At 43.6% G+C, this 21,242-nt stretch overlaps 3 protein-coding genes across 14 annotated transcripts in view; 1 reads left to right on the top strand and 2 right to left on the bottom strand.

Moving 5' to 3' along the window:
• Positions 1-227: 227 nt before the first annotated feature.
• On the bottom strand, positions 228-5,152 carry Pop2 (CCR4-NOT transcription complex subunit Pop2). 6 transcript variants are annotated; one of them, XR_015270849.1, is made up of 5 exons: positions 4,663-5,152; positions 3,523-3,663; positions 2,507-2,853; positions 1,062-2,438; positions 228-856 (listed from the first exon to the last, which is right to left on the bottom strand). XR_015270849.1 is itself a non-coding variant. In XM_086829396.1 (5 exons), exons 3-5 carry the CDS (start codon positions 2,848-2,850, stop codon positions 731-733), a joined length of 888 nt encoding a protein of 295 aa, XP_086685522.1. In that variant the 5' UTR covers positions 2,851-2,853; positions 3,523-3,663; positions 4,663-5,149; the 3' UTR covers positions 228-730. The 6 variants fall into 6 exon arrangements, 3 of the variants coding, with proteins under 3 accessions (XP_086685522.1, XP_020801984.1, XP_020801983.1); XM_086829396.1 differs by having other exon boundaries at positions 2,021-2,438; positions 4,663-5,149; XR_015270848.1 differs by lacking the exon at positions 3,523-3,663.
• Positions 5,153-5,159: 7 nt separating this feature from the next.
• Positions 5,160-11,885, top strand: LOC110178995 (sodium-independent sulfate anion transporter). 4 transcript variants are annotated; one of them, XM_086829391.1, is made up of 6 exons: positions 5,160-8,489; positions 8,552-8,827; positions 9,918-10,590; positions 10,656-10,850; positions 10,929-10,992; positions 11,052-11,885. In XM_086829391.1, exons 1-5 carry the CDS (start codon positions 7,896-7,898, stop codon positions 10,943-10,945), a joined length of 1,755 nt encoding a protein of 584 aa, XP_086685517.1. In that variant the 5' UTR covers positions 5,160-7,895; the 3' UTR covers positions 10,946-10,992; positions 11,052-11,885. The 4 variants fall into 4 exon arrangements, with proteins under 4 accessions (XP_086685517.1, XP_086685518.1, XP_086685515.1 ...); XM_086829392.1 differs by having other exon boundaries at positions 10,656-10,835; XM_086829389.1 differs by lacking the exon at positions 10,929-10,992 and having other exon boundaries at positions 11,026-11,885.
• Positions 11,749-21,242, bottom strand: part of rols (zinc-RING finger and ankyrin repeat domain-containing protein rolling pebbles) — an 81,182-nt gene continuing 71,688 nt past the window's right edge. The window contains exons 5-8 of one of the 4 annotated variants that reach the window (XM_020946312.2): positions 16,449-16,929; positions 15,978-16,283; positions 12,407-15,762; positions 11,749-12,343 (exon numbers count right to left, since the gene is read on the bottom strand). In XM_020946312.2, the coding sequence (XP_020801971.2) occupies positions 12,032-12,343; positions 12,407-15,762; positions 15,978-16,283; positions 16,449-16,929 (4,455 nt within the window). In that variant the 3' untranslated portion in view covers positions 11,749-12,031. Of the gene's footprint in view, positions 12,344-12,406; positions 15,763-15,977; positions 16,284-16,448; positions 16,933-21,242 lie in introns of all 4 variants that reach the window. The other 3 variants (XM_020946311.2, XM_020946314.2, XM_020946313.2) reach the window with 3 other exon arrangements.

A 21,242-nucleotide genomic window follows, 5' to 3' on the forward strand; every position in this document is an offset into this window, starting at 1 on the left:
TGGGTAAATTAAAAATGATCAAAAACGTATGTTAATCCGAGTTATAGGCATTGTATTTATTATATTTTTTCATTTATAATGATTTTGATCTCAATATGATGGATTTCTTCAGTTAATAATTATTATGTGTTTAAATTTGTTAGATTTTAATAGCTTGATCAAATAAATTTCATATGTCCCCAACAACCTAGAGTTCCCCTCTCGCAGTGAAAAATAAGAACACAGAATTTACACTAAATTAAAAAGTTTTAAATATATTGTTCTGCGGGTTCTTTTGTTTTATACAAGTACACAATAATCTATTTGCCCTTTGGCTTACAATATTATCTTAGATAAATAGCTTAGGTTCTGTATTATTAACACAAAAACATGCAGAAATTGAAATTGGATCTATTTAGGATTTGCAAAGTTCTGTCTCCCTCAAGTGTGTGATTTACAATTCGCTTTATATCTGATTTACAATTGGCTTATGTTACTTTTTTCCTTAAAGTGTGCTTGGGAAAACAAAGAGAGTGAATAATATACGTAAATGGGATATAGAAAATCCAATCGAAAACCCGATTGATACGGGTTATTGCAATGCGGTGGTGGCGTTGTGTGTAGCGTGTGTATGTAGGGCTGGTGGTGGTGTCGCCAGAATCGGGGCCGTTGCCGGCGGATCCACCGCTGCTCCCTCCTGTTCCTGCTCGAACTTTCTGTCGTGCACGACCACGTTGCCCATCAGCACGAATCAAGAGGCGTTGTTCGTCTCGCCGTTGCTCTCGTGGAAGTTGGTGCCGTTGACAATGAACGAGGTGCCCAGGCCGTACAAATGCCCGGAGTACTTGGCATGATCAATATTGTCCTCGAAGAACATCTGAAACAGGGAGAAATTAAGGTTTTATGTTAGCGAGGATATTGATCTGTATAGGATGAAGCAGTGGGGGGGCATAAGCGAGCGGGGTTAGTTCTAGGACTAAAAAGCGTTTGAAGCATACAAAAATCTACAGGAGGAAGGCACAACATAATAATATGTTCCCAATTGGTTCGGGAAGAGGTATTTATGTGGTTTCGTTACATACCGTTTACCGATATAAACATTAGGATTTTTTTTCTGAGGTTTTGATGAGTGGTTAGGATGGGGTTGGGTGAGGAGCTCTGTTATTTTCTTGATCATGCAGATGGGCGGATCTACGGGTTTAAGCTCGTGTAACGAATATACACACAATGCATTGTGTGAAAATTAACGTCAACAAAGACCTTAAAAGTTAGAAAACATGAAATATGGTTAGGTGTTAGGGGTAATGCTCAAAATTAAAAACTAATACTAAGTGAATCATCCCAGAGACACTATACCCTATCTTTAGCATAAGGAGATCTCTAAAGTTATATTATGCCCAGATACCAAAAAAGTTTAAATCAAATGTTTAAAAAGAAAATTAATATAAATTCCTTTAATTTTCCATTCAAATCCAGCGGAGTAGGTGGTCTCTTCATAGCACTTTTTCGTTTCAAAAACTTTTTACAACTAACATGTTTCACATGATTCAGATTAACTAACAACAATTCAGATTATAGACTTCATTCATAAATAGTGATAAAAAGGCGAATATATACATATGCAAATGTAAATGTGAAAAATTAATGAATGCCGTTTGACTGTGAATCACTTTAACCCGAATGGAAGATAATGATGATGGGTTGTTACATTAGTGGTGACTACTGATAGCTAATTGGAGTTTCCGGAGAAGACGCGTAAGACGACACGCTCCTCGCCAGTTGGCGGCAAGCCTGGCGTGGCGGGAGGCGTGTCGACGTATGTGCTCGCTGTGAGCAGCTCGCTTGGTAGGTTTTTGCCGCCACCTATGTCCATTTTAGAATCAACGGAAGGGACTAAGTCCCCGCCATTGTGGGCCGAATGTTTGCTCAGCAAACAGATGTGGGTGACGGACGGCTTCAAGTGCATGGTGTGCTCAAGCAAGTAAGGGAAGAATACAACGGGCGCTTCTAGTTCAAAGTGCAAATCATTTGTGTGCTGTACCTCACGCATTTTGAAGAAGGCCATACCCGTGAGCAGGGCATCCGAACCGGCCTGGTGCTGGGGTCCCACCCGTCGCAGCTCCAGCTGGTCGGCAACTTCCTGCAGGCCGCCCTTTAGGTTTTTACACGACTTCATCAGATACTTGATGTCGAAGATGTTGGGGAAGTAGATGTGCAGCAGCTCGAAAAAGTCGCTCTCATCGGCAGGCAGGTTCTGGTCAGTGAGCAGTTTGAGAAGATAGCCAAAATCGTAGCCAGAGTGAAAGCACAGCCATTTGATGTTCTCCACCAGCACGATGCCAGAGCTCATCAGCAGCTCCGCGAACTCAATGGGGTCGATGCCGTCCTCTTCGTGCTTTTTAAACTGGATGCCAGAGTTTTGCAGCAGATCTATCGAGTCCTGCGCGTACATATCCTCGCTAAACGCATAAAAGAAAAGCAAGTTATTGAAAAACCCACCATTGTTGTCACTGGGAAGTGAGCTAACCTCAGGTTGAACTTGAAGTTGAACTGCCAAGTGGAGTAGCCGGGTGGCGTCTTGCCATCGTCGTCCATGAAGGTGAGGCCAAGTTGGATGATTCGTAGCAGGTCGACGTTACATCTCAAAAGCTGGTAGTGGTAGTCCGCCGTGGATCGAAACTCGCCAACGGGCCGGGCTACAACGCCCGGGAACTCGGTGTCCATGGCGACATAGTGATATTTCTGCACCACTTTCCGAATGGTTCGGAACTCCTCCTCTAGGTTATGCTTCCACACGTCCCGGATGCCGCACTCTTCGTTGCTGGGTATGTGAACCTGGCCGTGTGCCGCGCCACTGATGGCCGAGGGCATTGTCTGCGAATTGTAACGGATATCCGTTAGAGGACCAAGTAAAGCATATCTTTTCGAAAGGAAGGAAGTGTTCTGGAAGTGTGCGATTGTGTATTTGGACCGCCAAATGGAATTGGAGGTAATAAGTTCAAAGAACTGATGCATAGCGAATGCGTATTTAACAAGATTTTGAAGAAAAAATTTAAAAGAAAACAAAAAGAACCCAATAGAGTTTGTCTTATTTTCACAAAACTAAAAATCGAAAGCCAACATTATTGCCAATAACTTTGAAGACTTTGTCAAAAGCAAATTGAATTCAATAGTGAGTTTTGTTTATCATATAGGTAAAATGTATACATTTTTTCATAGTTTGCTTTAATCTCGATCCATGTGTATTGTGTTGTGTGTTGTAAGGAGGTGTGAGGAGGTTAGCAACATAATAAAATAGCCGGTCCAATTGGTTAAACACGTTAGCGAAATACAAATCAAAAGTTTATAATCGAGGTTTTGCCAATTTCTCAGTTAAAAGTGCTACAAAATTTTGCTGCTTTTACGAAAGAATAACAAAAAAATAAATAACAAACAATAACGAAACAAAGGCACATAATATGCAGAAACGATTTGGATAATTTGCTTTGGAGGTGGTTACGGTTACTGGACTGGTGATGGGTGTTACGATGGGACGCTACTTACATCGTCGCCGGTCGTCGCCGCCTGGTGCGCACTCTGCGCCGCCGGATCAGCCACCTCTTCGCACTGACCTACAACCGAGCCTCAAGCAACAAGTTCCTCTTGGGTATACGAGATAACGGTCTGATTCTGAAGCTCAATAGTCTTGATCAAGTGTAGAGGAACGGGAAATTCAATAAGTTTAATTCTGCCTTAAGGCGAAACAATTAAACCTAAATATCGTACAATTACGAGCCCTTTAATACACATGCTCGCAATATTCCCCCTTTTAGGGTTTTATTCTGCTTTGATTTTATGTTGTTTAATACTGTTTAAAGGTTATTTATAAAATAATCTGCTCCAAAGTACTGTAATTAATTTACTCATATTAAAGATAACAAATAACTATCTTTCTTTTAGTTTCTAAACAAATATTCCAAGTCTTACAGTTTGAATTGGCTTATCAAACTGTAAGACTTGGAATATTACAGTTTTTGGGAGAACTAGGAAATGCATTTTAAAATTCTATGATTTTGAAATAGACAAACTTCAAGATTACAAATGATTACAATTTATATTACAGACAAAACTTGTTTCAAATTATTATTCGGCATTTTTAGAGAACTACACAACATCTAGATCAAGGTTGGGGCTATGTTTGGAAATCCATTCTTAAAGCATATGGGAAATATAATATATAAATAGAAGCAAGCATCGGCATATTGACTTTGTTTTTGTAGCAAACTCTCAACGAGCTCATCTGTGGGGATTAGCTGGAGCTACTTTAATAAATATAATGGAGGGTTCTGGAAGCTGGAATCTATAGAAGGTATGCCTCCATCAAGTTTTCAACATTTCAAACACAGCAGGCGAAATAAAACCGATAAGTAAGATGACAACCTTGTTAGGGCATTCAGTGAAGGATTTCCAAAGGACAAAGGTAACCAAGAAAATAACGTTTGGTGGGAAATTGATCTTAAAATACAGTTAGGACGCCCTCAGAAAACTGCAAGCACACCCACACACACACACACACACGCCAGTTCAACACACACACACGCCGAAGCATTGGAGATGCAGTTTTACAATGGAAAGGCCAGTGGCCTTGGTGGTCGGCCCGTAGGTTGGAAATCCGTGTACCCGACCGCTTTTCACGTAGCTTACCCATTTCATAATATGTGATGGTCGGCAATAATGTTGATTTCTCTACTTTGCAATTACTGTCGGCGTCTCCTCGTTTGTTGGTTGAGGAAAAGGGCGGGGGGTAGATGTCTGGATTCCGGCACCTGGGCTTCCTGGGCGGGAAATATTAGCACGGGACCGTTAAGACAGCGATACTCCACTTTTGGCAATAACTTCCAATAGATTTTAGTCAGCGAATATTGTTTGCGAGCCGCGCAAGTGCCATAATATTGTAAAAAAGTTAGATTTGCAGGGCAGTGTTATTAAACGGTCGTTTTCGATTCCAGTGTTGGGTAGCGTAGCCAGCTGGAATATCGATATAGAGCTGCCACCAATCCAAAATTTTGCACATCTGTCTCTGTGTCGGGGTAATGTAAAATATAAAATTGTAAATGTTTGTGGTGTGCTGCTGCGTTTCATGTTATCTGTTTGTTATAAATTTAAAGTTTGACTGTACGAAAAATCATCGCTGACTTGCTGAGCAATACGGAGCGGCTATCGGTTTGATTTAGTTCTCCCAACAGCCGCCTAGGTGGCGCTGCGGTGTGAGTGCTTTTGTGTGTGGTGACAACCCTGCTTTTGCAGCTGCTCGTGGAGAGCAAGCAAATTTACTTAGTTCAATTTCACCGGGAAACTTTTAACATTATAACTTAAATACAAGCTGCCTGCAACTAGCAATGGTGTCGAATTCGGTGTAAGAAAAAAGCAAGTGCTCAAGTGCAAGTTTAATGGAGTTGTCGTGGTGCGGCTTTTCTCGGCAACTAACTCAGTTGTTGTTGTTTCGTGATTCGCCAATTTGAGGAAAAAAAGTTACCTCGCGTTATTAATAAACAAGTGCAACTAAACAATTCGTTCCCCTGTTTTGTTTTGGATGTTTTCGCATTGTTTACACTAACTACGGCAACTATAATTAACAAAAACTAGTTTTCGAGGTAAGTGGGAAGAAAAGAAAAAGAAAAAAAAAAATGCAGATTCCATCACGCCGTCTATCATAAGTGCGCAATTACATACATATATACAGACGCTTTCAGTGTGTGATCTCTTTGACGTGCATATATGTATGTATGTATGTACCGTGGACCGGCAAATAACGGATTTCACCAGTTCCAATGAAGGGCCGTTAAACTTTCCACGCCTTGCACGTTTTTGAACTTTTTAAAGCTTTGTAAATTTCCGGTTAATTAATTGCTGATAAAACTTGTGATTTGCTATGCTGTTCCTATACTGATAAGAAACATTTTCTTATCGCGCGTCCTTGAAATCGATTGGTAATATAGATAACGTTGAATTTAAATACCTCTTTTTGCTATAAATTTAAAATTAAACATTAAAATGATTGGTTAAAGTTAGGAAAATATACTTTTTAAGAAGTAAAATTTGCAGAATTATGACTAGATGCAGCATGCAGAATTATATATGTATGTACATGTATGTATTTGAACAATGTAAAGATGAGAAGCTTAAGAAAAGCTCAAAATTAAATTCAACAGTTTTTATAATGTAATAAAAATCAAAGTCAAGACTTATTATGATTCCTCTACCTTCATATTTGTAAATATAGATTTGCAGGGTATTTAGAATTCAGTAAATAATAGCAATAGCAATTAATTCAAATAATTATATCATTACAGATTATTTTGAGGGCATAGGAGGCCCACAAGAAAGTTTTATCAGGAAGCCATTTAAATCGTAATAATTGAAAAATATTAACTTTATAAAAACTAACACAGCATCTTTCCGAATCTAAATTAATGCATTTTTGTCTAAGTTATAATATATTGGATACATCGATCCAATTTCGTACTGTAGGGGTAATTAAAATTCGACTACCCTTCTGTTTTTTTCTCGTGTGTTTTATTTTCTCATAAATTCCCTACAAATTACTTTGCACTAATAGCTACTAAATGTGCTTAAATGACTAATAAACAATATGAAAACTATTGTATTGTTAAGCCTAATAAAGCCCTATTTTCTAAATGTACAAAATACTCGCTCTATATCACACAGACAAAACAAATACCGAACAAAAACCCTTCTAAATTGTAAATAAAACGCTTGCAAAACAAAGCAAAATTCAATTTACATGCATATATCTCGTGCTTGAATTTGCTCTTATCAACGGAGCAATTTGATCACGTTTCAAGCGATTCCAACTGATACTTTCAGCTCTGCTCCGTCGCTCGTTGAGCTAATTGAGACGGCTGGTCGATCGTGTGATCACTGATCATTTGTTATTCTTCGGGCACGCGATCAGACGGTTTCTTCTCTCAGTCTTGTGCTAGCTTCCAAACCGAACTGAGCTGTTCAGCCAGAGCTTTCCAAAGTATAGAATAGAAATTTATAGTTCTGGCATAGAAAATACCTCGGAATTAAACAAACGTGCCGCCGCGCCCTTTATACAAAACATTTGTGCAAATATTTACGTGAGTTTCAGACAAAATACGAAGATGAAAGAGGTTGACAATTAGAATGTTTCAAAATGCTATTGCTATTTGTACCTTGAAGTGAAAATATGCGTCGATTTACCTTGAGACCTGTCTATTATTATTTCTTATAAACGTACTTTTGAGACAGAAGCTTAGAAAGACAGCTATGGGATCATTACTTGACTCTACTTACTTAAATTACTGAAGAATTGTCTTCCAGAACTAATTTGTGAATACGAAAAACCTAGATTTACATTTTATTTGCTGTTCTTATAATTTCTCGCACACCTAATCCAGTGGGACATTTGTAAACATTTAGTTTGTTTACCATAAACCTGTATTTTTTCTATTGTCTAGATTTTTTCACTGTTCCTTTTTTATTTTTTGCTTTGGGCCATAACATTTGTTGATGTCTATTTTGTTTTTCGGATTGTCTGTCACGCAGACGTCTAATAATCAAAATCTATAATTATGCAAAGTGGGTTTGAGAAGTCGTTGAACTTAGAAAGATGAGTGAAATATTATGAAATAGGTAAAAAGTGCTCTTTATTTATTCGGAGATTACCCTTTCAGGGCATTCCTTTCTTTTTGCTTTTTTTCTAAAACATTGAAAATCCCTTAATTAAAATTACAGAGAAATACTAATATATTGTACTTATAATACAGAACTAAAAGATAAGCCCTTTGTTTCTGTTACCTTGCTAATGTTATTAAGTAGTCAAAGATATATGAATTAATACTTCAACTTATCTTTATATTACTTCCTTTAGGTGTCACAATTGCCAAGGCATGACCCTCAAGGAGTGGGGATACCGGGTGCTGCCCGGTCTAAAGTGGCTGCATGGATACACTGGTCAGGATGCGGTGGCAGATCTGATAGCCGGCGTGACAGTTGGCCTGACGGTGTTGCCCCAAGGATTGGCTTATGCGACTCTAGCTGGATTGGAGCCACAGTACGGTCTGTACTCGGCCTTTGTGGGTGGCATCATATACGCCATGCTGGGCAGTTGTCGGCAGGTGACCATTGGACCCACAGCGCTGCTCGCACTGATGACCAGCCGGCACACTGGCCTGGGACTAGGATCGGGTCCTGCCTACGCGATACTGCTGTGCCTCATCTCGGGAGTGGTGGAGTTGGGAATGGCGGTACTGAAGCTGGGCGCCCTGGTAGATCTCATATCGCTGCCGGTTACGGTGGGATTCACCTCCGCCACGGCCGTTATCATTGGCACCTCGCAGCTTAAGGGTCTGCTGGGACTGAGAGGTGGCTCCGGGTCGGATTTTATCAACACCATGCGCTCGGTATTTGGTAATCTTCATCAGGTGCGACGAGGTGACTTTACTCTGGGACTGGTCTCCATTATAGTTCTTCTAGTGCTGAGGGTAAGGATATTTATGTAAATTTTTAACTTATAATCAGTCTAAATCCAATATTTTTCCTTTAGAAACTGAAAGATGTAAAGCTAAATGGACGAATTCGTAGTTTGCGGGCTCAGCAGCTGGTAAGCGGAAGCATATGGGTCATAGCCACCGGACGAAATGCCCTGGTGGTGCTGGTGACCAGTGTGCTGGCCTACAGTACCTGCGACCAAATGGACAGCTGTCCGTACATCCTCACGGGAAAGGTGAAGAGCGGTCTACCCAACGTTGCGCTGCCCAAATTTGAGACCACGATTCTGGACAGGAATGGCACCGAAATCCCACAAAACTTTGAACAAATGGTAAGTGTATATATTTCTTTTTATTCATTCCTTTATTTCTATATTATCTACTTCTAAACTATAACTATATTTAAGTTATTAAGTTAACAATATAGAGATGGGTTGTTTGGTCAAAACTTGTAAAGGAATCGTTTCCAACCCTATAAATCATATATATTATTGATCAGAATGAATAGCAGAATCGATCTAGCCATGTCTAGTGGAAATTTAAATTTTTGCATATTTTCGACAAAAAATTGAATTTTATAAATTTAAAAACGCAGTATGCAAGTTTGTTAGCGCCTTAAAAACTAGCTTAGATCAGCTTTCCGAAATGAAATTAATGCATTTTTGGCTTAATTACGATGTTTGAAACTGATTATTTACAAAAATTGCCTGTTTTTATACCTTTTTACAGGTTATTATAATTTTATTCAGAATCTTTTAAGAGCATCAACAAACGCAGTATGCACATTTGTTAGCGCTTTAAAAACTAACACAGAACAGCTTTCCGAATTAAAATCAATTCATTTTTGGGTTAATTATGATGTTTGAAAAATAACGAATTTTTACCAAAATTGCCTGTTTTTATACCTTTTTGCTGGGTATTAGTATTAATCAGAAGCTTAAATCACAATCAAGGAATCATTTCCGACCCCATAAATCATATATATTATTGATCAGTATCAAAAACTGAATCAATATAGTCATGACCAGTGAAAAAAAATTTTATTTTTTATTCTTAAAAAAATTAAAATTTTTATAAGGGGTTACATCGTTAAAATTTTTATAAATTGACAATATTTTTTGTTTTTTTAACTATTAAATTGAGTATGCAAATTTATTAAGCTAATAAAAACTAACACAAAATTGCTTTCCGAATTAAAATTAATGCTTTTTTGCTTTAGTTATGAGTTTTTAAAATTTTGAGTTCCTAAAAATTAATTATATAAATATCGACTCAAATATGATTCGATTCCGATTAATTTAATTGGAAACTGCGAGGCTATATAATCATCGTCTTCCTGAAGTCAGTTTCCTTTCTTATTGATTTATAAAGGTCCTTATCTATAATTTATTATAAATCTCTCTTTTTAATTACTAAATATAGCTCTCAGAATTGGGACCCTCTATGCTGATTCTACCCATAATTGCTGTATTGGGAAACGTAGCGATTTCCAAGGCATTTGGTGGCGCCGGCCTGAGTCCAACGCGGGAACTGGTGGCTCTATCCATGAGCAACATCTGCGGCGCCTTTTGCAGTTCAATGCCGGTAACAGGATCGTTTTCGCGAAGCGCTGTCAACCATGCGAGCGGAGTGAGGACACCCCTCGGAGGCTGCTATACGAGCGTTTTGGTTCTCCTGGCCCTAGGACTGCTGGCGCCCTACTTCCAGTATATTCCTAAGGCCGCTCTCAGTGCTGTCATCATCTCGGCGGTAATATTTATGATCGAATTTGAAGTGATTCGTCCGCTATGGCGCTGTAGCCGCCGGGAGCTGTTACCGGGAGCCATTACCTTCGTATTGAGCCTGGCAGTGGGCGTGGAGATTGGACTACTACTAGGAGTAGGCGCAGATGTGGCCTTTCTGGTTTACCGGGCCGCGAGGCCTGTGTTGAGCGTCTCCAAACTGCAGACTAGCCATGGCATTAACTACATTCTGATCCGGCCGAAGCATAGTTCACTGTACTTCCCGGCCATCGAATGGGTTCGTTCGGGCATCTCCAAAGCTTTGACCACGCATGGCACTGCTCCTGTGGTCCTGGATTGCGCCCATGTGCACGGTGTGTACCAAGTTCTAATACATTAATTGGTTCATTAAATTAATTAACATATATTCTTGTTGCAGATTTCGATTTTACGGCAGCTCGAGGAATGGGATCGCTAAAGAAGGAGCTCGCCAAGGCGAATGTGCCCTTGTTCCTAATGAGTGCCCATAAGGATATCGGTGTGATACTGAAAGAGTCAACCAACATTGATTTCCCCACGATAGACTGTCCCGATGATCTGGAACCAATTTTGGAGCAAAGTGAGACCTGCTTTGGTACTTTATCCGTTCTGCACGATCACAAACATTCTCCTTCTAAATATTCATGCTTTAAATCTATGCTTTTATTCACAGCTTGCTCCACTGTTTGATCACATCACACCCAAGCACACTCCATCTCTATATCCCACGTCTATTGGTTTCTATATAATGAAATTTATATTTTTTGCAGCTCCTGACTATGTGCTCCACTTGCAGGTCACAGCACCGCTCGTCGAATCCCGTTTGGTGCACTGTGGTGCCGGAGAACCCACTGAACTGAGTAAGCTTAATGGAAAAACTACTTCATAGAAGCAGGAACCTCAAATTCACAATGCAGGATATAAGAAAAACGTTAAATTTAAATGTACTTAAGTATGCAAACAATCTTCCTGCTCAATCTTTGGCATAAGTACATTCAAACCGAGCTCTCTACGCTTTCTCTAGTATTTACCTTGAGCCACATTTCATTTCCAACTCTTTCATTCCTATATTTAATGTTCCTTCGCCAATTCATAACGTGCTCGAATAGCTTAAGCTTTAATTGTATATATACAAATGTGTAGTTAGGTTTTATAATGTTATAATTGTTTGCGTTTTGTACTTTTATATATATTTTTTTTTTTACAAATCCAAGAAAGACATCACAAACACGACAGTTGGTCGTTTGAAAAATTTGTTAACGCTTCACGTAATTTATTTTTCATTTTTCCTTGCAAGCCTAGCGATAGCCTTTTAAATTATTCACTAAATATTCATTTTCACTTTTTTGTCAGACCAAACATATCCCCAAAAGGCTGCCACCAGTTTTCTTTTTGTTTAAGCCAGAGCCTGTCCGATTCTAGGGTACATCGATTCTATATTAATATTTGAGATAGAAAATTATATAAAATCGGTTATAAATAACTGGCTCTGGTTTAATCTTATAAAATTCGCATTTATTTAATATTTAAAATAAGAACTGAAGCCTAATTAAAAAGGATTTGTATAAAACTAATTTTTACATGCGTAGTCAAACAATTAAAATGAACTTTTAAAAATACTACAAAATAATCTTCAGCATATTTAACTTACAAAAAAAACATTGAAGGCAATAAATAGCATATAAGAAGTAAGGTCTAGGGTAGCCCTAAGGATAGCATAGAATAGAATTCGAATGGGATACGATGAGTACAACATTTCACAACAACAACTGACATTTACAAATCGGTGATCTCGTGGTGAGATTCGTATGCAGCGGAGGAGGAGGATACCCCGCTCCTGCCGGACTGATCCTCACTGCTGATGGTTATCCGGGTGAGCAGCTCGGTCTGGATGCGTTTCAGCACCTCGACCACCTCGCATAGGACGCCGCTCTGGGCCGCCTGCTGCATGGCCTCGTTGGCGTCCACCAGCGCCTCATTGAGAGCTCCCAGCTCCATGCGCGCCTTCGCCCGGGCGTAGTAACCTTCGTAGCTATGCGGCTTTTGAGCAATTGCCTGCGTGGCCAAATCTATGGAGGCGTCAAGTTCCTGCAACGAATATACAAAAAGGTAAATAAATTGCTTAAAAAGATCTGGAAAAGCTAATCTTACATTCAATTTTCGCTTGCAGCGCGACAGATTCAGCAGGAGATTGGTCCGGAGCTGGGCAAATATCGCATTTCTCTCGAGCAGCTGCTCCAGCCCGGAAATCTTCCGCAGGGCGTACTGGTACCGATGCGCGGCCTCCTGAAAGCGGTTCTTCCGGTACAGGACGTTACCGTCCTCCAGCAACTTGTTGAGCAGCACCACCAGTATCTCCGGCTTGCCCATGGCCATGCTCCAGGTGGTGGGACCCAGTTTGGCGCCCTTCCGCAAAAACACCTGGACAGCCTGGATGTTCCGGCAGGCGATAGCACGGTCCAGCGGCCGCATTCCATGCACATCGATGTGCTCCAGATTGCCGCCCTGGTCCAGGAGATACAGGACCAGACTGGCAGCTCCCTGATATGCGGCCAGGTCCAGAGCAGTCCGTCCATTGTGATCCTCGTGGTGGCGATTGCAGCCATGCTCGATGAGAGTCTTCGCCGCCGCCAAATGCCCACGAAGGCAGGCCCAGCTGAGTGCCGTGAATCCTTCATGATCCTGCGCTTCCAAGGCAGAGCCCCGGGCCAGGAGCAGTTCCATTAGCTCCAGATGACCCTCCTCCGCGGCAATCATCAGCGGCGTCTTTCGCGTCTGTCCCAACGGCTCGTCCAGCAGTGCACCACGCTGTAGCAGCTGCTCCACCACGCTCCAGTGACCCTCCTTGACGGCCAGCCAGAGAGCAGTGTATCCCTGCCGGTTCCTGGCATCGATCTGAGCACCGCGGGAAAGCAGGATGCCCACCACATCGACGCAGCCATGACGAGCGGCGGCAGTCAGAGCCAGTTCCCCGCTGCTCGGCTCCATTCCATTGACGTCCAGATCGAACTCGGTCTCGTTGAGATCCAGCAGATCCTCGAGGATTTTGCAGTGCGCCTGCGCGGCAGCTCCAATCAAAGCCTGCTGCAGCGCCATCGATCGGGTCACGTCCTGGGAATGCGGCCTCGGCGTCCAGTCGCAGGCCAGTAGATACTTGACCACGCTCAGATGACCCATGCGAGCAGCATGGACCAATGCACAGCGCTGAGTGATGTCCAGCTGACCGAGACTGCTGCCGGCGGCCACCAGGGGACGGACCACATCGCAGTGGCCACGCATGGCGGCCAGGATCAGGGGAGTGCATCCCTGGCTATTCGTCAAGCCCACATCGGCGCCAAACTCCAGAAGGAGGCTCACCATGGGCAGGATTCCCTCATGAGCCGCAATGCAGAGGATGGGTGCTCCACCCATGTAATCCGTGCGATGATTTGGAGAGGCTCCAGCCAGTAGAACCAGTCGTGACACCTTCAGATTCGGACTGTAGACGTTTCGCAAGGCGCCCAGCGAGGAGGAGATGTTGTCCGCTGCTCCTGCCAGCCAATAGGATTGCAGATCCCTGGGCGAGAGTAGAGCCTGAGTGATTCCGCCGTAGAGATGAGCCTTCAGCATGTGATGACCCAGTTCCAGAGTAAGCTGCGGCGAAAGCGGAGCCTGCAGTCGGGACAGCCGGAAGGCGATGGCTGCATGGCCCAGTCGAGCGTCGCAGAGGAACTTGCTGGACTCGCCTTCATCCCGTCGCATCAGCCACTCCCTCAGCGAGCTGTGGAAGAACATGTAAGTGTTGTCCAACCTTTTGATCAGGAATCCGTCCAGCAGCTTGAAGCGCTGCATAAAGTCCGGCCAACTCAGTGCCTCCCGGCCGTGGCCCAGCGCCTCCATGCTGTAGTAGATCTCGTCCAGCGTCAGCGGATACAGGGCTGCCAGGCAGACATTCAGGATCGGAGCAGCCTGCTCGAAGCTGCGCGCTGTCGGGAAGCGCAGATTGAAGTGCAGCAGGAAGATCTGAGCCAGCGACACGGGTAGAACCTTGTAGCTTGAGGATTTGATCACCAGCTGGCCACGACCAATGAGATCCAAGATGAGCTTGGTGTACAGCATGGAGCCCCTGCTCAGCGACTGCAGATGGGACACGAATTTCGCCTGTGGCTGGCTGCCCGCCTGTGCGTTTTGACCGCCGCCGCCAATATTCATCCTGATTTCGGGACTATCCGCCAGGCGGGCTGCAATATAGTCCAGCATATCCTGCTGCAGGGCCTGGCTGCTGGCCCAGCTGTCCAGCGTGACCTGCGTGTAGCTGGGCGCCTTGACCAGCTCCAGCATCTGCGTCCGCACGGTGGCCACCAGCTTCAGCCAGGCGGGAAAGTGAGGTGTAAGCTGTGCCAGGAAGCTGGCGATGGTGTGCCCATGATCGGGACGGTGATATTCCGCCTCGCACAGGGCATCCACCAGGATGACGGCCACTTTGGCGGGTATCTTGCCGGCTCGATGCAGCTGGGCCAGCGGTTCCAGTATAGCCAGCTTCATTACTCGCTCTGCATCCGCAATGCATTCGCGCACACTGAGGATGTCCTGCAGATGTGGCTCCGACAGGAGGTAGTCCCTGTAGGCGGTCAGCTGCGGGGCCTGGCAGAGCTGGGCGGCCAGAGAGTGGACAAAATCCGGCACCTGGCAGGTGAGATTTGCATCCGCCTGACAGAAATGGTAGCCGACCATGTGGGAGGCCAGACCACGCATCCGTTCACAGTGGGCGCCCAACTGCAGCTGGCTGTAGATCCCATCCGGATCCTCCTGCATCTGTCGTCGTCCGAAACAGGAGTACTCCACCAGCTGCAGGCAAAAGGCGGTCTTTCCGGTGCCAGGTTGTCCATTGATCAGCACCACACGGGTCTCGGTTCCGAGGAGGATGTTGGACAGCTGCTTCACCAGCCACTGGCGACCCACATATGGAGGATCGGGCTCCTGGAGGGGTACCTCGAAGAAGAGGGGCTTGAGAGCCAGTTGTACAGCTGCTAGCGTGGAGGCTGCTACTCTCGAGGCACCTGACGCAGCTGCCGATGAGTTGGAGCTGGATCCCTGCTGTCCACGGGTTGATCTCCTGGCGTTTCCCTTGCGACTCTTGCCCGGCAGCGCCTCGTACACATGGAGCATGGAGCCGCCGGTTTTAAACTTGCCACACAGGCTCAGGGCATCCTCCTTGATGCCATGACTGGTGGCCACCGAGAGTTGGCTGCCGCTGAGCAATCCGCCACCGCTGGCCAGTGTCTGCTCTGGACTGACGTTTTGCGATGAGCTGCCACTGGTGGTGGTGCTGGCCGCTCCCACTCCACTGCTGCTGGTGGTGCTGGTGGTGGAGTGGGCGGAGATGGGATCGCATCCGCTGCCACTGCTGCTGCTGTTCCCATTGCTGCCGGGATCGTTCAACAGCAGACCTAGTCGGGCATGGAGCTGATCCTTTTGCAGTTTCTCGTTCAGCAACAGGGATGAGTGATGATCGAGGGCGTCACTACCTGTGGTGGCAAAGAACAGAGAGGGGGATTAGGAGTGTGTCATCATTTGGGTTACCATTTTAAAAACAAAAATGTGAATCAAAAATGTATTAAAAACATGCAAAATGTCCTCGAATCCTAAAGGATCAGAAAGAACTGGGTTAATGGACGACAATGAGAGTGCAACATGCTAAATCTAACACTGAAGGATGCATGTAAGGAGTACGGATCCGTGCCTGCTAGTTGGTTCAGTCCCGTCTCACTGGAGTTGGACGAATTGACACTCCACAAGGACTTGATCTTGCCAAAGACCAATGAGGAAAGATGTCCAGCATAGACGGAGGTGCCTGCCAGGCTGAGCCTATTCAGGCGGTTCTCGCTTCCCGCTCCATCCCGGGCGGAGGTCTTCAGGTTGTGGTTGCTCACATTCTTGCGTCTCCTCCTGGTCACCGCCGAATCCGAGCAGGTCGACGTATTCAGTGCATTGGACTCCTTGCCCGTAGCCTGATGATCGTGTTCGTGATTGTGCTGATGAGGATGATCTAATGATGGATGCCGGGTGAGTTATCTTTTCGAATATATGCTTGATAATAGATCTCCTGCTAAATGGAACTCATCCTCATCGAGGAATAATGTTTCTAATGAGTGGTTGACCGTGTGGTAACCTCCGAACCCGAACCCACATCTTAAACCCATGTTAAACTTACCTCCCGAGAGGATCGAGGCCGTGTCAGTGGGACAGCCCCCATTGGAGGCAGTGCGTCGATGGCCGCCGCCTACTCCGCCAGCTGTGCTGCCACCGCTGCCTGCTCCTCCTCCACCGATGAGGGCGCTGCGCAGATTCTTGTGGTTGAAGAAACGCCTGCGCGTCGGTGGTGTGGCAAAGGCCGGTGGTGCCGCACTCAGTTCACTGTAGACACCATGGATGTTGTGGCTCAGGCTGCTGCTGCGACTGTGGCCAATGTGTCCGATGGCGTTGTTGGCCATGAACTGCTTGGCGGCGGCTGAGGCAACGGTTCCTCCTCCTAATCCCCCTCCTGCTCCTCCTCCGTTGTGGTGCTGGTGGTGCACATCGACGGTGACGGTTTGTGTGGTGCCAATGCCATTCGCAGAGGCCACGGCCCGGGGCAATTTTCCATTGCTTGCATAGCGGTGGTGGTAATCCGGCGACTCTGATTCCTGCCGATGCTGCTGCAAAAATTTTGTGAATAGAGTTAGAAACTTATCAATGATGAAAGTCGAATGCACCTGGAAAAACAGAAACCCCCATCTGCTTTAGGATGCCTCGGATTTAGAGGGAGTTTTCGAACATGTTTTTCTCTGTGTAAAAATTAAGCACACTTCGTTGATGCCGGGACAGGCCCCAAGGAAAAGGCGTTGCATATTCATTGGTCACATATGTGTGGGTTATCCTAATAGGAAAGCGTTCAAATGGGAACAGATTTGAAAAGGAAACCAGGTGGTGCATCTAGGCATTAAAGGTATCTTTGTGCCAGTCTTATCCAAAGTCCCTCCGGTTCAGACATAATTATCATGTCAAGTTCAGGCTGCCTAGGTGGGGGTTTCTACTCTGACACTAAGAGAAATAATGTAAGGAGACTTTAAGCATGGTCATGCTTCTTTTCAGAGAAATTTAAATACTTTCTGGGCAAAATATTTTCCCAAGTGCATTATATGCCTAAGAGGCTTAGGGCTTGTCCAGTTTCTGGACAGTTTGTCCTCCACTCTGGCTGGACTCCACCCGAAACCAATCTCATTCACATGCTCCACGACCAGGTCTTAGTCATCGCCTAGTCCTCGCCTCCTTTTGGAACGCGGGGATTCGTCTTAATGAACTGCAAATCATTTTCTGTCTGCGTTGGTTTGCGCCTTCTCTTGTTTTACTTTTTTTTTGGGTAGGACGGGAGAGACTGGACGTGGCACAGTAAAGAGCTCCAAAACATGATTTCCAGGCCGGAATCAGCCACACAACCTGAGAACCAGTTTACGTTCTGTTCTGTGTGGGATAATAAGGCGAAATTGGTTGGCTTCGCCAGACGCAGACGGAGGCCATTAATTTACAGGAGGTAGGAGGTGTGTGTTTGTGGAGGCAGGCAGGTGGCTGGCAGCCAGGGAGGATCTTTGGACTTTGGATCTGAGCCAAAGTTATGGAGGGACTGTTATGAAATTAATTGAAACCCAAGGATTCGAGCAGCAGGTATCAAAGGATCGAACTTTTATTTTTTTTAGATCATCGATTAGAGGGGCCTTAAAAGAGTTGTTGAAATTATGGTTAGAACTTGAAGCTATTCAATTTGAGCCACTTTGATGATTGTGATTTGGAATGAGAACCTCTCCTGACAAGTTGGACCGCCTGCGGATGTCTGTCTGGGTGCTCTGGTTCTCTTCCTCCAGCGGATGTGTCTGTGATTCTGGGACTTGTAGTCACGACCACGATTCGCCCACTTCCGCTGGAGGATGGAAGTAGAGGCTGAAGCCAGTCTGCCCACAAAGACGACGATGTCAACTCACTAAGTACGTACACCAGAATCTGTCTATTTGACAGAGAGACATATAAAGTTGCATGGGTTAAAATTTTAATATAAAAACGAGAAAGAAAGATGACTTCAAGAAACCGAAGTTACTCGAAATTTAAATCCATCATAACCAAGCTAAAAATTCATTAATTTCCATTCGGAAAGCTGTCCTATGTTAGTTTTTGTTGGGTTAACAAATATGCATACTCAATTTAAAATGTCAGAAAATTTAAATTTTTGAAAATTTTTCGATTTTATTTTTTTAACCCCTTGTAAAAATTTGAATTTTTGAAAAATTTTGAAAAAATTATTTTTTGACCGTGTTTGGCTAAATCGATTCGCCTGTTGATTCTGATCAAGAATATATATACTTTATAGGGTCGAAATTGGCTCCTTCACTTTATAAAATACTTCTGACTAAATTTAAAATACCCAAAAAAGGGTAAAACTATTTATATTTATTCTCAAATAAATATAGTTTGAATTTTGTGAGGGTTTTAAGGAAAATCCTATTAATTCCTGTCGCATATGTCTATTATTTTTTGCTACTACCATTTTGAGGCCTTTGCCTGCTAAGTTTATCTTATCGACGGGCTTCAATCTTGATGCCGACTGCTACCGGGATCAGCTGGGGAATTCCATGGAGCTGATCTCCTATCCATCGATTTGGCGGATCAATGGATCCGTGGGCAGAGTTCCGCCTCTATCTCGTCGTAATTAAGCTGCGGTTCGCTTTGGTCCGTTTCGATGCGCTTCAAGCCGGAGCCCAACCCAATCCAATCCAATCCAATCCAAGATCGAGACTTTGCCCCCCGAACCCAACCCCTTTCTTCTATCAATAGCTCCGTGGAAAGGCTTTCTTTTAAACTAGTTCGTCGTGGGGTCTCGGGTCTTGGATCTTGAATCTTGAATCTTGGATCTTGGATCTCTTATCGATTCCCGCGGCGTCGTTTTAATTGGCCCCATCACTTTGATTAAGTTGTAGCCGGCACACGAGCTGTGCTTTGGAAAATAATTAACAAATTATGCCTGCCATACATGGGGGCCCCGTGGAAAATTTGAAAATTGAAAAAAAATCACATCTTGGCAATGGTGATTTTCACTTTTCTCGCTCGGCAATTTGTCCAACAGTTGGAGAGAGAAAGAGGAGTTGCCTTGGCTACCAAGCGCCATAAAATTTGCACCGCTGGATGGCGATGGTTTTTTGCAGACACACTGAGCTGCAAACAGGATGCCATTAAATAGTGTAATTTGTTAAGGAACACACAGGTCATTGTCCATTACACGTGATGCGAACATGATGATGTTTTCATAAATGAGCAGGGGGGTTTAAGGTTGCATATCTAAATGACCAAAGAAACACTATGGGATGGTAAATTGCAGGAAAACCTCAAAAAATTCTCTATAAAATTTGGTTATTTATTATCTTCTAATCCATTCACGATGCTGCCAAAAAATTTACAAATTATAATCGTGAGAACACACCAAAAATGTAGCTGGTGAAAAACAAATCATGCTGGAAAACTCATGGAACTGTCAACTTTTTTGGGCTCTGAACTCTGGCCGCTCCTCCGGCAGCAAACAAATGAGCAGAACGAGCCAATTGACCAACTGACTTACTACTAAACCTAACAGAAACTATAGTATATCGAGCGGAAAACCGGACCGGATCGGATTGGAATGGTCCAAGGAGCTCAAGGGGGAGACGGAGACTTGGAGTCGTCGCATTGAGGCGCAGGTGTAATAATGCCAGCTGCCACGGAGCTGGGCCAGAAAAAAAGCGCAAAAAGCCAGTAATTGTAATATGACAAACCCGCATTAATTTGCTTGCACAAAAAAACAAAAACCGAGACTGAAACTGAAACGAAACCGAAACTGAGAAAATCAGAGAGACACAGAGAAAATTTCAAGTTGATTATTGTACTGAATATTTAGAAAAGTATTGCATTTCAAAGTATAGTTTATGAAAATGATTCAAGAGAGCTTTAGATCTGAGTTAATATATTTCAGAGATTATTTTCCTTGAATTTACTGCCCAAAAAATCTGGTTCCAGTGTATCCCATGCAATTATTGTGGAGGCATTTAATGACCGAGTCCACCGAGCCGGCAACAAGATTAATGGTTCATTCAAGAATTCGATTTCGGCCACAACAACAACGGCAGGTTCATATCAAAAGCAGGCATTTTTTTTTTACTGCTTTTTAAATTATGAAAAATAAAATATATACATCTCATGGGTAGCCGCGGGGCGTTAGCAAGAACAACAACTGCGTCACAGAATTTGGCGGTCCCAGACATTGTGACACCAGCAACATGCAACAGCAGCAACAGCAGCAGCAGCAACAGCAGCAACATGCAGCAGCAATTGCAGCTCCAATCCCCCAACCAAAGACTTGTTTTTGGCCATTTCCAACGAGGGTGTGGACCCAGGCAGGCAACCGCCAACCGGCTGGTTAAATCAAATGATATTTCAACAAGCGTTGCTTGTGTTGAAAAATAATTGTTTAAATGTCATAAAATAAACAACACTAACCCAGCGGAGGGTCAGCAGCACACAACACACACACAAGATGTGAGGAGGAGGAAAAATTGCATCAAAGTAAACCGAATTAATGGATTATCTTAAAGACTTAGATTCCATTACAGATTAATTAAATGTCTGGGATTATTAAGATCGTTCAGGGGTGTGGCTTGAATTAAAGCTAACTAAAGAGCGAATAATTAAATAATAATCATTTTAACCCAACCGTAAATAATAATAAAATAATAATTATGGTTATAAACTGAAATAGAAAGTGGTTACAAGTTCTCAATAATTAATTTCCCCTCCAAAGCGCCCTCGAAACCTTGAAATAAGATTGCAAAACTTTACAAACTCGACTTTATTCATCCATGACAAATGTCTATGATCACGAATTGCATATGAATGAGTATGAATGTTCGAGTATCATTTAGTTGAGAATCATTAGCAAATTGCATGCAAA

The sequence above is a fragment of the Drosophila serrata genome, unplaced genomic scaffold (assembly GCF_035046125.1).
Source record: "Drosophila serrata isolate PLE 108 unplaced genomic scaffold, ASM3504612v1 contig_204, whole genome shotgun sequence".
Classification (NCBI taxonomy): domain Eukaryota; kingdom Metazoa; phylum Arthropoda; class Insecta; order Diptera; family Drosophilidae; genus Drosophila; species Drosophila serrata.

Bases quoted from the DNA above. Each gene is read 5' to 3' on its own strand.
- LOC110178995 (XM_086829389.1), top strand. From the start codon at position 7,896: ATGACCCTCAAGGAGTGGGGATACCGGGTGCTGCCCGGTCTAAAGTGG. The intron at 8,828-9,917 runs GTAAGTGTATAT...TACTAAATATAG, and splicing joins CACAAAACTTTGAACAAATG to CTCTCAGAATTGGGACCCTC. The intron at 10,851-11,025 runs GTACTTTATCCG...TATTTTTTGCAG, and splicing joins GCAAAGTGAGACCTGCTTTG to CTCCTGACTATGTGCTCCAC.
- Pop2 (XM_020946324.2), bottom strand. From the start codon at position 2,994: ATGCATCAGTTCTTTGAACTTATTACCTCCAATTCCATTTGGCGGTCC. The intron at 2,439-2,506 runs GTTAGCTCACTT...TTATGCGTTTAG, and splicing joins AACTTCAAGTTCAACCTGAG to CGAGGATATGTACGCGCAGG. The intron at 857-2,020 runs GTACAGCACACA...TCCCTGTTTCAG, and splicing joins CCTTCTTCAAAATGCGTGAG to ATGTTCTTCGAGGACAATAT.